The 16,981-nt window shown below is 34.9% G+C and overlaps 1 protein-coding gene across 1 annotated transcript in view; it reads left to right on the top strand.

Annotated features, from left to right (window-relative positions):
• Positions 1-16,981, top strand: part of FCHO2 (FCH and mu domain containing endocytic adaptor 2) — a 77,522-nt gene that overhangs the window by 33,970 nt on the left and 26,571 nt on the right. Inside the window, exons 9-15 of the mRNA XM_081317841.1 lie at positions 3,462-3,506; positions 5,444-5,516; positions 6,968-6,992; positions 9,334-9,390; positions 10,310-10,486; positions 13,288-13,312; positions 16,566-16,608. Of these exons, the coding sequence (XP_081173967.1) occupies positions 3,462-3,506; positions 5,444-5,516; positions 6,968-6,992; positions 9,334-9,390; positions 10,310-10,486; positions 13,288-13,312; positions 16,566-16,608 (445 nt within the window). The remainder of the gene's footprint in view (positions 1-3,461; positions 3,507-5,443; positions 5,517-6,967; positions 6,993-9,333; positions 9,391-10,309; positions 10,487-13,287; positions 13,313-16,565; positions 16,609-16,981) is intronic.

Genomic DNA, 16,981 nt, shown 5'->3' with positions numbered 1-16,981 from the left:
GCTATTTTGGCTCATGATCGCAGGACACTGCAAACAACTTTAAATGTGGACTGATTGCCAAGCACCCGACATGCAACCACTTGGGAGGGGGGGAAGGCCGGTCATCAGAATTTCAGAACTGGATTGTAAATATCCTGAGTTTAGGGTTAGGTTAAGTGGCTGGTTATAAGTAAGTAGATGTAGGCAGAGTAGATAGGTCTAATAATACATGAAGAGCATTTCAAAACCAGTAGGTAGTAAGGAACACTGGTTGATGGTGTGTGGGGGGGTTGTTTGTTTTGAAGCTGGCAGCTAAAAGTGAAATGCTAATGGGCTAATCTAAACTTTAATTTCTTGGAGTGGGGGCTGTAGAGCAGGCATGTCAAACTGACGGCCCGTGGGCCGGATGTGTCATGCCGAAACCATGCCCACCCCATTGCTGGCAATGGGGGAAAAGTCACGACACGTTGCGAGTCTGACATGCCTGCTGAATAGGATAAAAGCCTATTTTAATGACATATTTTCTCATCTAGAGCACATTAAAGCAGGTTCAACTGGTAGAAGGAAAAGGCCCACATTGATATATTAAAAATAGTAGTGGGCTATAAAGGAATATCTCGTACAGTGATCAGCTGTTTGGTGAATAGCTGTGCTGCATCTGTGATGGAGCTGGCAGTGTTGATGAAGCCTTGAGGTGTTGGAGGCACCTGTTTGTATAGTGTGCAAAGGTAGCTAGGAAAATTAGGCTGTGGTGATGACATTATGTCCTAATGGTGACATTTGTCAGCAGTAGATTTGTTGAGTTTTAAAAAATATATATCCACAAGCCACACAAGAGTGTTCAGTAGGCTGCATGTAGTGAAAATCTGCATTGGAATATTCTATTTTGCCCAAGTTCAGTACATGTTTTTACTGCAATTTTTTTTGTTACTTCACAAAAGTATTTGTGCAACATATTGACTAATACAATCCTTTCTCTAACTTCTCTGAAACTTTTTTTGTAAATAAAACTATTTTTATTAAAGAATTACATAAACTGAACATGAGTTTTTAGGTTTCTAAAATAGTGAACACCAGTGTCTTAATCCAAAAGGAAAGGTCTGAAGAAATTTTAACAAATTTACAGTATGATTTGGACCAATTGTCTTTTCATAAAATATTAAAGTTTTATAATATAAATATGATATGTGCTAACTTTTCCAATAACTAATTGTATAGTGATTATGTGAACATTGAATAATTTTATATTTAGAAGTGATTTTTATTTTTATTTAGCAGTATTTCTCTTAACTTCAATTTCCAATATTTGTATTGATATTAAATATGAAGTGGCATGAGGAGTTAGTAACAGAAAGATTGTGTATGTGTTTATAATGCAAAATTAACCTTTGTGATTGAGCTTTTACATCTAAACAATAGGAACAGTCATTTGTTTTGACAGCAAAATTAATTGAGACTAAAACAGTTGAAATTCACTTGTATCAAGCTGTTCATTAGGAATTGCACTCTGGCTTTAGTGCTGTCAAAAAAATAACTTGTCCGACTATGATTAAATAGCAGAATGATGGTCGGTCCACTGCATTTGAGAAAGAGGTTGAATAAACTTTCTACTGCAGAAACAATTCAAAAGTGACATGTTGCAAGAGGGATAGAATGTGCATTGATTTCCAGCTGAGCTGTCAACTGGCACTGAGCTAGACACGCAAAGCTTTGTGGTTTTGAAGCAGCATGTGAGGCATATGTAGTTTTGAAAAAATTGTCCTCCTTTCATGCATGAGTTCCTACTAGGAGATGGGGGCAGGGCAGGGAATCTTGTTTTCCTCTAAAACCAGCCATTCAGTTTTCTTACATGTATGAAGAAGTAGTTTAGTACTAATGTTGTTTTTAAATAGGGGTTGCTTTTGAAAATGATCCTGCAGGTCGGTATTTGCTATATGTATTACCCTTTGATTTGTGATTGTTTAGAAAGCCTACTCCATCTTTTTTTTTACTTTAATTATTTATGCATTTTAAGAATATTCAAGAACAGTTCACCAATTAAATTTTTTCAGCATCCATTATTTTCTTCCTTTTTCTGTATACATATTTGATACATGTTCTAACTGGTCTAATTTGAACTGAGTATTTCAATTGTATCAGTTGACCTGCTATGACCCCATTCCCAAACTGACTGGTGGGACACCGCACTATTTCAGAGCTGTTACTGATTAAGTGACAGATGACTGTGAATTTTCAAGACTTCTTATTGTTCCTTTGGTGCTGAACATTTCTGTTGTAAAACAAAACATATCATAAGAACTCAAAATAGAATTGGCTCTGTCCCCTTTTTAAAAATAATTAGAAGGTTCCTATTTAGATGGATGATGATAATGATGATGATGGGTCAGTGACTTAATTTATATTTGTTTATCCTTTTGAAAATCTATATTATAGTGTAGCCAACTAATTTTTACCATTTAAATTACAAATCTGGTTTTCTTTATACATATGATTGAATTTAATGCATACAGAAATCAACTGGGGAATCAGTTTGGATCTGTGTAAATTTTTCTGAGCACTCAATAGGTGGCAGCGTGTGGCCCACGCTGTCTCTTCTTGGAAACTAAATAGAGTTGGGTCTGTGGTTAGTACTTGAATGAAAGACTAGCAAGGAATCCCAGGGCTGTAGACAGGCCTCAGAAGTAGGAAGAACGTTCAGAAGAAGACGGTGTCCTTAGTATTAATGCAAAAAGAACATTGATATGTCTATGTAGTCACCAGGAGTCAAGCTCAAATGGGAGAGTGTCTTTACCTTTTTAAATCTTTACCAAGTTATATACTCAGTGATTCTTGCCATCAGCCTAGCTATCCTAACTCTTTAAAAAGTTTAAATGTATTGTTTAATATTCTTTTACATGTGTATATATAATGTCAGCACTAACTGTTACAAATGTATTAATTGGGTGATCTGATTATACTTTTTGTTGATTCAGTGAAGTGAATTCTGGGGCTTCTCATAAGTACAAGCAGCTGTGAGTGTGTGTGTGTGTGTGTGTGTGTGTCAGCCTGTTTATGGCTTGGTAAATATGGAACTGGGGCACAGTCAAAATATATATTTCATTATTTTACATTCAGTGGCCCTATTCATGGATCCTGATGATCTTGGCCTAGGTTTTTTATGATAAAATACCATTTCTATGGTAGTGGATGAACACGTAGACGTGTATTACCAAGATCTGGTTCAGCTTTCTCTGAGATTTGTCCTGGATTTTTGGTCTCTTTGACACAAGAGCTTGCAGGTGTGTGTGTTATGTGTGTACACATACATTTGTACATGCACTATTTTTGATCTTTAAATGTATCCTTCCCACAGCCAGGAACTCCTCTCCAAAATAGCTACATGAATATCACTATGCTATTTTGCATCTTAGGGACAAGCTATAATATACTACTGCATAACATAAAAGAGTTAACTAAAGTGTAACGTTTTTTCTTCCTTTCAGTACTGATAGAATTTGAAGAATGTAATACAGCCAGTGCAGTTGAGGGTAAGTTTTTCTTCATTGTGAAAATGATTTAAAACATCCAACATAGGCTCTTTTTATTATAATTATTTTATTTATCATTAGGAATAATCTATGTTAAATGTTAAGTGAAATAACTGGATGAAAGTATTCTGTCTGTCTCTGATGTAACAAGATCAATTGTGAGCCACAGATTTCTTTATATAGTCACATCATAAAAGCAACAGAAAAATTTCCTCATCCTCATAACTATTTTTTTTCTGAATAAGAAACAGTTTCTCAGCATTCCCATAAGTATCTTCATTTTTTTTTAGTTTTTTGCATTGGTCCTTTCCCCATTTTCAAATAAGTGCAAAACATTTACTAACTGCATTCTCTGACTCTTCACTTAGTTTCTAAGAGTTCTTGAAGAGTATATACAGGGAAAGAAATATTACCTGCAAAGTTTTTTTAGTATCCTAAGATTCTCTGGTGATGTATTATTGATTTATAGTAGGTAGTTTTTTAAAATTATCTTCTTACCTATCTTACGTTGCAATTCCATCTTTGCATCATTGCAAATTCAGGGACAGAAACCTTCCTTATACCATCTTTAGATATTCAATCTATTTTATTGTACTCAACTTTGTTACATCTTTCTCCTTCCATGTCTTATATGCCCTTTTTAAATGTGCTTTTTAGCAGGTTATAATAATCAAAAGAAAGCCCTATTTGACAATTTGACATCTTCTATTTGAACAGAATTCACTTTGGTTACTCCAGTAAAATAATTTTTGTCAATAGAGTTGATCTGGATTAGCTACTAATAGCAAGGCTTGTTATTAGGATCACTGCCATACTCTTACTGTTCCTTCACAGAACCAATGTGTTCAAACTGCCTATGAGGAATTGGAAAAAAATAGCATGTGAGAAATGCTCACTCTGTTTGCTGTAAGATTGTCTGCATTTCAAGGAGCATTGAACCACCAGGCTACACCTTAGATCACAGGTGTCGAACTTGCGACGTCATGTGATGTGTCGTGATGTGTCACAACTTTTTTCCCATTGCTGGCAATGGGGTGGGCACGGTTTTGATGTGACGCACCCGGCCCATGGGCTGGCAGTTTGACACCCCTGCCTTAGATAATAACCTTGAAGTATGTGTTCTGTCACAAATTAAGAAAGTAAAGTATATGCTAGGATGGTGTAACATTAATGTATTATGCTGTTATTGTTGTTTATTCAATGTAGATGCCATCCAGTTTCAATTGGTTCTGAACAGTAGACAGCATAAAAAACGGAAAAAAGTGCAAACAAAAAATAAAACATAATAACAAAGGTAGCAAATATGATCAACAACATGTCATGCACCTAACAAGGGGCTGCAGCCATCCTAACTCAAAGCCTATTGATGTCACTTTTGATGAGAAATAGGACAATATTGACAGGCCTAATCCCCAAACCTAATTGTGGGTTTTGATTCCTTGAACAGTTTGTGAGCAAATATTAATAGGTGGGGTGCACTGTGTTTGCCTGGATAAGCTGCCATTCAACTTGACCAAACAGATCAGGACTGGTTTAACAAAGTAGACACGTGTCACACAAGTCATTTGAAATTTTAGGGACTCATGACAACTAGAATGTTTGAGTATCCCAGATATAAGCAGAAATCTTGATTCGGAGGCATGTTTAAGAATAAATTAAATCTTTTAATTTTAATGGACTAAGTATTTTTATATGTTTGCCCTGTTCACTGCCCTGAGTCCTTCGGGAGAAGGGCGGTATACAAATAAAATTATTTTATTTATTTATTTATTTTATTTAGTCCACTGTATGTATTCCTATTTTTTGGCAGTGCTTTTGTAATGACATAGTAATCTCATGAAATAAATTATCTTCATATTTGCTGTACTTGTGCATTATTTCAGTTTATGCTGAATAACATGGTTTTTAATTTTTATTTAATAATAATTTATTTTCAGGAATAAAGCCAAGAAAAAGAAAGCATTTTGGATTGTCAGGGATTATTAAGAAGGAAAAAGATCCAGAATCTATGTAAGCATGTTTCAAACAAAAATATAAAAAATAATGAACTAGTACAATAAAAGCACAAAATTTATTTTATAATTCTTTCTGTAAAATGTCAAGAGCTTCTATTTTTAAAGACTGTTAGAAATAGTCCTTTTTACTTATACTGTTATATACTGGAAAATGCCATTTTTGATGAGCATTAATGAATTAATTTCATACATATATTTTCTAAACATAGGTTTTTATATTATTTTATGCAAGATCACTTTCCAGTTCAAACTGTGTATTCCCACAATAATAATCCTATAGCTGAGAACTTTTTTTAAAATGCATATTTTATCCATCCTAAAAATGCAGTTAGTTGTCAAAGAGAAGAAAGTGGAATTTGATCTATCATAAAAATCAAAGGATAGTTTTATAACACATTTGGTTTTTCTTAGGTTTTGGTCATAACTCTATGTAGTAGTGATTAATGAATTCTTAGGAATCTCACATCATTATATTACATTCCAATCTGCTTTGTATTAGTGTAAGTGCCATTTTAAATTGTTATAACAGCATCAGTCAGTATTATAGTTCTAACAATAAAAGAAGCACATACGCGCTCTGAACAATATAAGATTAATCCACATGCCATTTGAATAACATTTTACCCTGTATAAAATAAAGTTTTGATCAACCATATATATTTTAATGAGGGACGCGGTGGCTCAGTGGGTTAGGACGCTGAGCTTGTCGATCAGAAGGTCGGCAGTTTGGCGGGTCGAATCCCGAGTGCCGCGTAACAGAGTGAGCGCCTGTTACTCGTCCCAGCTTCTGCCCACCTAGCAGTTCGAAAGCACGTAAAAATGCAAGTAGAAAAATAGGGACCACTACAGTGGGAAGGTAACAGCGTTCCGTGCGCCTTTGGCGTCTAGTCATGCCGGCCACATGACCACGGAGACGTCCTTGGACAAACGCTGGCTCTTCGGCTATGAAACGGAGATGAGCACCGGCCCCTAGAGTCGGAAACGACTAGCACACATGTGCGGGGGAACCTTTACCTTTACCTTTATATATTTTAAGTATCTTTTACCATTTTCTAACATACAGTTACTAGATGGTTAAAAAAAGTGTGGCATCAAAACTATGGAATTCACTTTTCCAAGAGTCCTATCCACTTAGAACATAGAATAATAGGAAATGCAACAATGTTAATGCCAGCAAGACCTCAAATCCTCTCATATTTCATTACTACATGATTTTATCTGCATCTCCTGCATTAAGCATGCTATTGCTGTGTTTATATACATGTATTTTTAAGAACTTTGACTGAAATTGACAGATGTAAACCTTTTTACGATTAAATAAAATATACACTGATTCATTGATATCAAAGATGATAGTAAGAGGTTCTGTATATAGCAAGATAAAGTTAGATAATTCATATAATTACAACAGTTATCTGATTTATTAGTATGTGTTTTTTTTAACAGAGAATGTCCAGATGCAGATTCAGTAGTAAGTAGTTTTAATTGAAATACATATATGAATAATGTTAAAGTTTCAAGAAGTGTCAGTTTTATCTTCAGTTTTCTTTCTAACTATTTTTGGCCATTTGATCAGAAAGGCAGAATTTTCTGAAGCAACATTACAGGTAGTCCTCAGACTATGATCACTTGTTCAACAACTACTCAAAGTTACTAGAGTACTGAATGAGGGGGTCTTATATCCAGTCTTTGAAGTTGCAGCCATTGCAGTGTTCCCATGGTCCCGTGATTGTGATTTAGGCAACTGGCTCACAGTTGCAGCACCCGTAGTCACATGATCATCATTTGCAACCTTCCCTCCCAGATTCTATAAGCAGAGTCATGTAAAAGCTCCTGGTGCTTTTTGTCCCTGAGCAGCATGAGGACTTGTACTCCATAGTGCCCAACCACCCATATTCTGTTGCACCCACCTGTGGTATTCACCAGCCCATCGCCTGCCTGCCCATATTTTGTTGTGTGGATCCGCCACAAGTAGCTCTCGCCAGCTGACCTGCTTACCTGGGACACAATTTCAGCTGTGTAGGGACACAGTTTCAGAGGTGTAAGCAGGTGCGTATGGATTCCTGTCTCTTATCATGTCATGGTCCTGTAAGTCCTCACTTAATAACCTATGTGGTCTCCACTTAATCACATCGGGGACTGTCAGTTTTGCCATTGCTGTGCAGCGTGATCACGTCTTCACTTTATGACCTTATTGCATAGGGAGGAAATTCTGATCCCAATAATAATTGCTAAACTGTAACTTTCTAGAATGTCCTGAAAAATTGTAGGCAAAACTATTTTCTTCTAATTATTAATATTATTAATATTCTAAATAATATTAGAATAATTCTAATATTCTTTATGATAATTCAATGGATTTGATTTGTTTAAACAATAACTATTAAAATGAAAAATATCTTTAAGGTTGCTAATTTGAACAGAATGATTTTTGCATGTCTTTGATGAAACTTTATTGGATATACAGTATCCAGTTCCACTGATAAAATTAGAGTTATATCATTTGTGCAATTAGTTGGATTAACCTACAATATTTACTTTTTATTTGGATGCTTCACTACTCCTTGTTTAATTAGTAAATTCACGCGTATATGTGTTCAGTAAGCATTTTATTATTTTTTCCTATGTACCACATTAGATTAATTCTGTATCACAGTTTCAAAATATAAAAACAATTTTCTGTTTTAAGATATTTTCTTTCTTTTTTCTATATAAGTTTGATTACAATAGTAAAAAGTAATACAAATTAAACTTAAAGAAAAAGAATACTAAGAAAATATAAAAAAATGTAAGAAAAAAGAATGTTATGACCATCACAGCATCCCCACTGCACTCCATCAACATTTGGGTGCTTGGCAACTATTTATGACATGCAGATCCTGGGGTCACGTGTTCATTATTTGCAACCTTCCAAGCCGGCTTCGACAAGAAAAATAAGAATGTAGTTGCAAGCATTTGCCGGTGTATTAGGCTAATAAAGGACTTTTAAGGTAAACAATGCCTCATAGTCACTTGAAAAGCCCATACCTCAGAAACTTGACAGTAGTAATCTTCAAACATTTTACATAACTTTTGTCAAGATAATCCTCTTCTTACAAGTCATAAATCAAAGGATGATTGTCTTTGGTAGCTAACTACAAGGAGTTGCACTAATGACTGTGTCTCTGGCACTGCCCTCTTATTTTAAAGACTTTACTCTTTTATCTGGCTCTGCCAGTTGGCCTGGGGACCAGATGAGGGAATTCCATGCTGGAGATGGCTGTCAGATTGATGGCAGACTCCATCCCCTCCCCTCTCTGCTCTCTACCCATCCATCCTTTCACTTATCATATTAATTATTATTCTCAGTGTGTCCCTTTGTCATTGCTTGTTTATTCTATTTTATTTCTCTTTGCACTTTTTTCATTTTTCTTTTTATTGTAAGCCATCTGGATTAGTGCCACTGCAAGATAGGTGGCAAATTTAACAAATGAAACAAAAATTACTTTCATAAGAAAAATTTAAATATAGTTTCCAGGATATTAAGCAACAGGATGGAGGCCTTAAAGAAGCAGTTAAAGGTCATGGATATGCTGCACAGGTCGTTGCGTCCAAGCTATGAAGGGTCAATTTCAGAGTTGTTCTTAGCCCTCGCTATTTCTGCTTTGAGAAAGGTGTCTTCAGCCAAGACTTTTCAGCCTGAATTAGTTAACTGTCTTCATGTAGTCTTTTTATGTAGCATTTTAACTGTTTTCCACATAGTACTTTTAGCTGTTTCTGTCGAGTATGAATTCTACAGAAACATATTTTAAAATAAGTGTTTTTTCTTCCAGAACATTCCAGATGTAGATGATGAGGGATATAGCATTAAACCTAAAGATTGTCAGAATATCCTTTGTTGTTATTATATTTAATATTTTCATATATATAAAGCATTAAATGATTTTATAGACCTTAAACATTCTGTTTGCAGTAGTTGCATACAATATTAATTAACCTGGCATTCTCAGAGTGTGGATCTCAACCCCAGGGAGGGGGTTGCAAAATAATGAAGAGAAGGTTGCTGAAGCATTTTCCTCACAAGCTTGCCATATTGATGCATAAGTATTCTGAAAGGAGAACAACAGAGCAGTTTCACAACCCTCTTTCCCTTTTTTTAACGCACTACTTTTCCTTTCAAAAGAAACTGTGATAATATCTGGTGGTTCAAGGGTTTTATCAAAACTCTGACCCTTGTTCTGCAGAGGCAGCTATTAGAGACTGCTGTGAGGAAGGAGAAATTGCAAGAGTATTTGGAGGGATACCCATTGCTAGGCTGGAAGAGGCAAAATAGAGGCGCTGTACTGCTATCTCAGTGCAGCTTCATTGATTGTAAAAGAGCCAAAAGCAACTTATAGCCTGTCAGTGTTTCATCAACTGCAGCATTTTATGAGGAGTTTTATGGATAACTGATCTAAGACAATAGGATATCCTTTCTTTTCCATGATATATGGGCTACAGTTTAATTATTAAATAAAAGGAATTTATTTCTTCCTCTCTAACCCCAGTGAGTTATCAGTTTTATTCATTCAGTGCAGGTGTGTCAAACTCGCCACGTCACATGACGTGTCACGGCGTATCATGACGTTTTCCCCATTGCCGGAGCTGGGGTGGGTGTAGTTTCAGCATGATGCATCCGGCTTATAAGCCGGCAATTTGACACCCCTGATTCAGTGGGTTAGGGTTAGGGTTAGATACATTTGTCAGAGCAGTGTTTGAGAACCCTGCATTAATTGATCGATCAACCTTTTCCTTAACTGCAAATAACATGCCAAAGAAAACCATTTTTATTCCTCAAGTGATTCTGACTCTGAAGATGATGAACCAAGAAAGTTCCGTGTGGAAATCAAACCTGTGCATTCAGACTGTAGTTCCCATTATACAGTGCCTTCTTTGGATGAATTAAAAGAATCAATAGGAAACATCACACTTTCACCAGCTATATCTGTAAGTAAACTTTATATGCTATTTAGTATATAGTAATAGGGAAAATATACCATGGTTAATACTTTCATAGGAATGTTAGCATAACTCATTTAGCATAACTAGTTTTAGCATGTTTTAGAATGTTGTATTAAGTATTTTAGAGAAGGAATGAAGCAGTTAATGTTACATTCAGGGACTATGAATACAAAAAAGCAGTGAGAAAAACAACATCAAAGGAAAGAAACCAGCTGAGTAGGTTAGCTGTACTGTTTTACAAACAGTTTTACTAATATTTGAACCTATTTTATACAGACTTGTGCAGCCCTGTATCTTAAACCTGTTACAAAAGCAAAAATAGTCATTTTAGTTCAAACTGGCATTTGTGTTTTGAAGGCAGATACTTCAATTATGTTCAGCTAGAGAGAGATTTAAACTACTTGTAACATTTAGGAGATAGACATTTTCTTGATTGAATTCTGTCCATTGCCTGATAGAAAATAATATTGTTTTGTTGGGCTTCTTTATTCAAACTATCTAAAATGTGAGGAACAAGAAAAGTTTTCTTCAGTTTAGCCAGTTACAGAATAGCCTACATTTTGTAGGGATGATCCTGAGTAACCCTGTAAATCTTTTCCCAATTTGAATTTATTTCAAGAGGGTGGAAGCAAAATCATTCCAGCATCCAACATTTCACTCCATTGGCTTTTATTCTGCTGCAAGTATGGGAAACTCTCCTAGATGTTTAGGGAAAGAAATGAAAGATTTCAGTTTGAAGATGATTCAGAATAGTCCATAGATTCCAATTTATTTATTTATCTTAATCTTAATTTTCAATCTAATCAAGCAATCCTAGAGGTTTATAATATATAAATATATTATAATAATATATTCAAAAACTCCATAAAATCCCAATATTATTGTTTTAAATGGCGCTGTTTGATTACAATTTTCAACTTTATATAAATTGTGGAACATCACAATAATCTACACTCTAGAGGCCCAAATTTACTCTAAGATGGATAGTTGCAACTTCATTAAGGAACAGTTACAAAATGCAGTAAAAAATGCTAGTATTAGGTCAGTGGATTTTTGTAAGGAATCTTGTCCATTAAAATAGGATCATTTTAAAACTTTATTTTTATTGACACACTAGTTTGACGTTTGAAAATTAGAAAAGAATGTCCTTTTGCACACATAGCATGTACAAAACTGTGTGTAATTATGTTTTCCTTATTTTATTTCCTATGCTAACAGAGACATAGTCTTGTAAGTATTAAATCATATTTAATTAGCAGTATCATACTGCTTGATAAGGGATATAGCTAGAATATTGTAATTGATTTTATATACTGTAATGTTCTGTAATGCACAGTTCACTCAAAGCTGCCAAGGTTTATGCCATGAAAATTATAAAATCGTTTGTCCTGGTAATAATAAATTAAGAATAAGACAAGAATAAAATCCTAAGTATAATCTTTTATCAACATTTTCAAACCTGGAATCTAATTAGCCTCACACCATAAGAACAGGATTTGATTCACAGATAGTCCTTGACTTACAACCACAGTTGGGACCGCAATTTTGATCATAAGTCATGAATCAGGCACCCATGTGACTGGCCTTGATTTTACAACTGTTTTTATAGCAGCCATTAAGTGAATCAAAGTGGACATTATTTCCCCAAAACCAGCAAAAAATGTTGCACATCAGGGTCACATGTCTATGGGATACTACAACCAGTTTTAAGTGTGAGTTGGTTGCCAAGCCTCAAATGTGATCATTTGACTATGGAGAGGATGCAATATTTTACAACAGCCAGTAGTATTTTAGGAGCTGAAAAGCACCCTTTCCAAGGTCATTGTAACTCTGAACAGTCGTTAAATGACTGGTCATAAGTCAGGGACTACCTGTATTGTGCTTTATCATCAGAAGCCAACAGTTTTCTTGATAATATCAGTGTTCTACCTTCCCAGTCGTAGACCTATAAAAGATGTAATGTAACATCTGTGTAAAAGCACTGACCTGTGGCCATCCTGATGTTTCTTTGAGCTCAATATGATTTGAACAATGAATTTTGCCTTAGAGCTGAAAACTTGTTCCTTATAGTTCCTTTAAGCCTTAAAAAAAAAGAAAATGTCCCAGGTCTTTCCCAAGTCAAAGCTGGGATGGGGTTTGTTTACAAGCTGCACTTCCAAAATAGCTTTAGGAGTGGTCATGACAGGCACCTAACCTTAGGTAATATGGTTCCAGTAATCAATATTCATTTTAATTGGCCATTCAGTAATTAATATGTCATACCAAGGGAGTGAAATTGTATATCAATTTCATATAAGCTACTGTTATGATTTGTTTTGTTTATCAAAGTCTTTTTCAGGCCTTTAGTTTCATATTTGTTAAGTGCACATTTTTTACAGCAGGTTCAGAATTCAGAGCACCATGCAGAGGTGGTTCTCTTTATATAGAATAATTGTCTCAGTATAGAAAGATAGCTGGTTTTTTAAAATCATCCATAGTTGTTTTTATTATTTTTATTATTTAGAAATAATATTAGCCAGCTTCACTAACTCAGTTAAAAAAATGGAGGACTTCTGTAGTAATATCAGGCAACCAAGATGGGATGATTGCATTGCATAAAACAATTGTGAGCTAATGATGCCATCTGATGTTCCAGTTTTAAGATCCTAAACATCCTAGATATTTTATTTATATCTGTCGTTCATTTTGCTAATGCTAATATCTGAGATTGCCTTCAACTTCTCCCTTAATTTACAAAAAAATGTGTTAATTAAAACTTGTTTTTTCCCCCATTACCTTACATTTAGGCACAAATGAACCGGAATACATCTAGTAAGTTTGTCTGAACTGGTTTCTATCAGTGACATTTTCTTATGATTATATCAGTTTAAATGTCTTTTTTAAAATAAAAATAGATTTGTGTAAACTGTGTGCAAATGTATAAATAATGTGAGTGCTGGATAATTGAGTTTCCTTCTATATTAAGAGTATTCAAAGCAGTTTTCCCCCCAACGTGGATAACTTTAAAAGGATATATCTTTTGCCACTTGCCCAAAATATAGATCTAGGCAGTCCTCAAGTTACGACAGTTCACATAGTGACAGTTCAACTTTACAACTCACACACACACACACTGAAAGTACTTATGTCCCAGTCGCAAAGGTACAGCACCATGGTGGTTATTAGCCCTTATGACCTATTGCAGAGATGCTGCAACGTGTCCTCTGCTTATTCCCCCCCCTTCTTGCTTCCTGGGTCCCCCCAGGCATTGGATCTGCTTTGTTAGGCCACAGGATTCCACCTGCACCTCCCCACTGCATCACCAATTGCTCACTTGCCTTTCAGAGATCTCCAGAGCTCAAGTTGTCAGGGCTGGAAAGAAAAGAAGGAACAGGCCGGTCAGAAAAGCCACCATTTTTTTCTCAGCTATTTACCTTTTGTCATTAGACGCTAGCCTTCCCCTCCACCTCCCCCGCCCCATTAACTCCACTAGTCTTACATTAGCACAGTTAATTGTGGGGGAAAGAAGGCATACAATCCATAGCAAACCACTCCTTCCTCCAGGCTTGTGTGATCATGTCCTTGCACATGCTCCCCCTCTCTGCAAAACTGCTTTTGCAGGGAAGGGGAAACATGCACAAGGATATATCCCTGCACTAGGTCCACCCTGAGGTACCCCATGCATACTTAATGACCTGTGCATTCGATTAACAAATGTATTGGGGAGAGCAGGGATGGGGTTTGTTCATTTAATATGATTCATTTAACATTACGATCATAATGCCTTTAACTTGAGGACCACCTGTATATAACTTAAATACAATATTTGTTTAGTGGCACTGTCATATTAGGTGACATAAAGGATACTTTGGAAGATTCTGACACTGGAAAATGAATTACACAATAAATCTTTAAGTCTATATCAAATTGAGAAAGTGTCTTCTTCAAATTATGATGAATTATAGTACTTTAAATGGGCAGAGAACTACATGTATCGTTCAGGTGATTTTCTTAAAACCCAGTAGGCTGTAGCTGATCAAATTTAGTCTTCATTAGAAGAGGAAGGAGAACTTATAAAACCTATACATTTTAAATTTATACTCTTACATATTTAAAGGGTAGAAGTTCATTCCCATATAGAGCCAGAGTAGACAGGATATTTTAATCTATGATCAAGCCATTTCTCAGATGGTAAATTCAGATCAAAATGTACCCTGAAGGAAAGGTTTTTACCATTTTCTTCATTGATATTTGTAGCTGCTATTTTCCCTAATTGATGGGGAAGGGAGGTACTTTTTAATTAAAACAAGCAGGACATTGCTTCTAAAAAAATTTCCAATTCTTTTAACAGCAATGGCCATTTCCCCCTCTTAAGTAATTAAGTAGCCTGTTGCATCTATACTGCATCTGTGCTGTGTTTGTGTGTGAGGGGGTGTTAGATACAGATATATAGATATATAGAATCCTCAGGAACTAAGCAGGGTCCTTTGCATGCATGTTACCTGTGTGTATTATGTGTATGAATGTGTTTAACTCTCTGCTCATGCCGTATTTTCTACATGTCTGTATTGAGAAGCATGAGGCAGACTGCATATGCTCTGCTCTGAGTTACATGACCAGGAGGGAAGGGTTGCCAGTATTCCAAGTGATGCCCAACTATTTTTCCCATAAGAGTGCCTGGAAAAAATTTTTCTAGTATGCTTTTCTCCATAGCCTCATTTTCAGAGTTTTAACTAGCGATTTTCAAACTTAACCTTTCCTTTGTTAGTTTCTTCAACAACACCAAATTTTATTTCATTTTATTCTAGTTTTGGAAAGTTACCCTACTTGACAATCCTGGGTCCTTTTCATAATCTATGTCGAACATTCTGTTGGGTTAAAAAGAATAGCTAAATATGAAAGGCATATACAGCATGATTCACAGGATTTTTTTCTTTTACAATCCTTTAATACTCCCCTCTTGAGTCGTGTGATCAGGACAGGTTGAAGGAATATCTTACAGAGAAGGATTTGGCAAGATTTCAGTTCATTCCCCTATTGCCTCCCATTTTTCTAAAATCCCTCAGATTTGGCCCAGCATAATTTCCAGCACTCTTGTTAGGTTGAAAAGAATAAAAATGTCACAAGTGGAAAGGAAAACTTAATCTAAATGCCCCTCTCATACTTCTGATCATTTTTAAAAATTTCAAATTGCCAAAAGCTACATCTCATCTGATTTACACCTTGTTCAATACAAAAGTTTATATACTACTTACATGTTGAATTTCCAAGGGGGAAAAATATTTCAACATAGTAATTTAACACATTTCTTTTTCCAGGTGTTAGTTTCTTTATTGTTAATTACTTCACTTCTAAAAATCAAGTTTGTTGCCATTTTGATATGTAACCTGGGATATCAAGGGAATTCAGCAGTATCTGAAAAGCCAAAGGTTTTAGATGGTTTTTGTTTGTGTAAGCAAGGGATTACTGCTGATTCAGTACACATATGAAAGGTTGTCGCTGTTATATATGAACACAGAATCAATCAATCTAGAAGTCAAAGCTTCAGTTTAGATTAATATATACAATAAATTGCCTTTCAGTAAAACTGCCATGTAAAGGTTTTTGCAACCTGTATTTATTCATTGCATTGTTTTGTATCCCACTTCTTCCATTGAAGTTATATACATACGTTGCATTTATGACACATAATAGATAAATTATAAATGATTCCATTTAACATTGTAATCAATACCAGATCTAGAGAAAACAAAACAAATTATTTAACTTTTGGGGCTGCCTTTAGATAGGACAGTTAGATGGTCTTATGTGAAAGAGGATACAATTTTGCTGGCAGGGATCTGGTGCTGTCCTTCTTGTTCCTAGATAGAATATCCCCCATATGAGAATTTGTATTAGATAGGAAACACATCAGAGCAAAATATGATAAAACCAAATAATTTAAATTGTAATACATATCAGTTTTTATTGAACATTTGAGTGAGTTTTTGTTTTCACTTTTCTCGATTGGTATTGTGCTTTTTATAAAAACCTGGCTGATTTTGTTAATTAAATATTTTTTTAACAAATATATCTTTTTAAATAGGTGAAGAATTAACAAAATCAAAGTTTTCTGCTTCATCTAATGAGTAAGTTTCATATTTGATATTCATGTTTATTGGAAAGGCATTGAATATTATTTTGCAAGATTTTTTCCAGTTTGCAGCATTCACAGCTTGATTTGATATTACAGTTTAGACATTAGCAAACATGTTTTTGATTTTTCATTTTAAAAATTCAGTCTTTCATTCTGCTTTGTTGTTAATTTGTGTTCAGATTGCAATAAATATATGCGTACATTGAGTTACATTTTATATTTATTTTTTTAACCTTTGCTTATATTCATACTGAAAAACAGAAACTTATAATACCAGCACAATAATAATAGTTATAGTGAAAAATAACTAGCTGTGTTATAGTGATTAATCATTCGACTGTGTAAAATATAAGCTTAACACAGTT

Source organism: Vipera berus (assembly GCF_964194415.1).
Source record: "Vipera berus genome assembly, chromosome: 2".
Classification (NCBI taxonomy): domain Eukaryota; kingdom Metazoa; phylum Chordata; class Lepidosauria; order Squamata; family Viperidae; genus Vipera; species Vipera berus.
The sequence above is the reverse complement of the archived record's forward strand: the minus strand, read 5'-3'. Positions and strand labels throughout refer to the sequence as shown.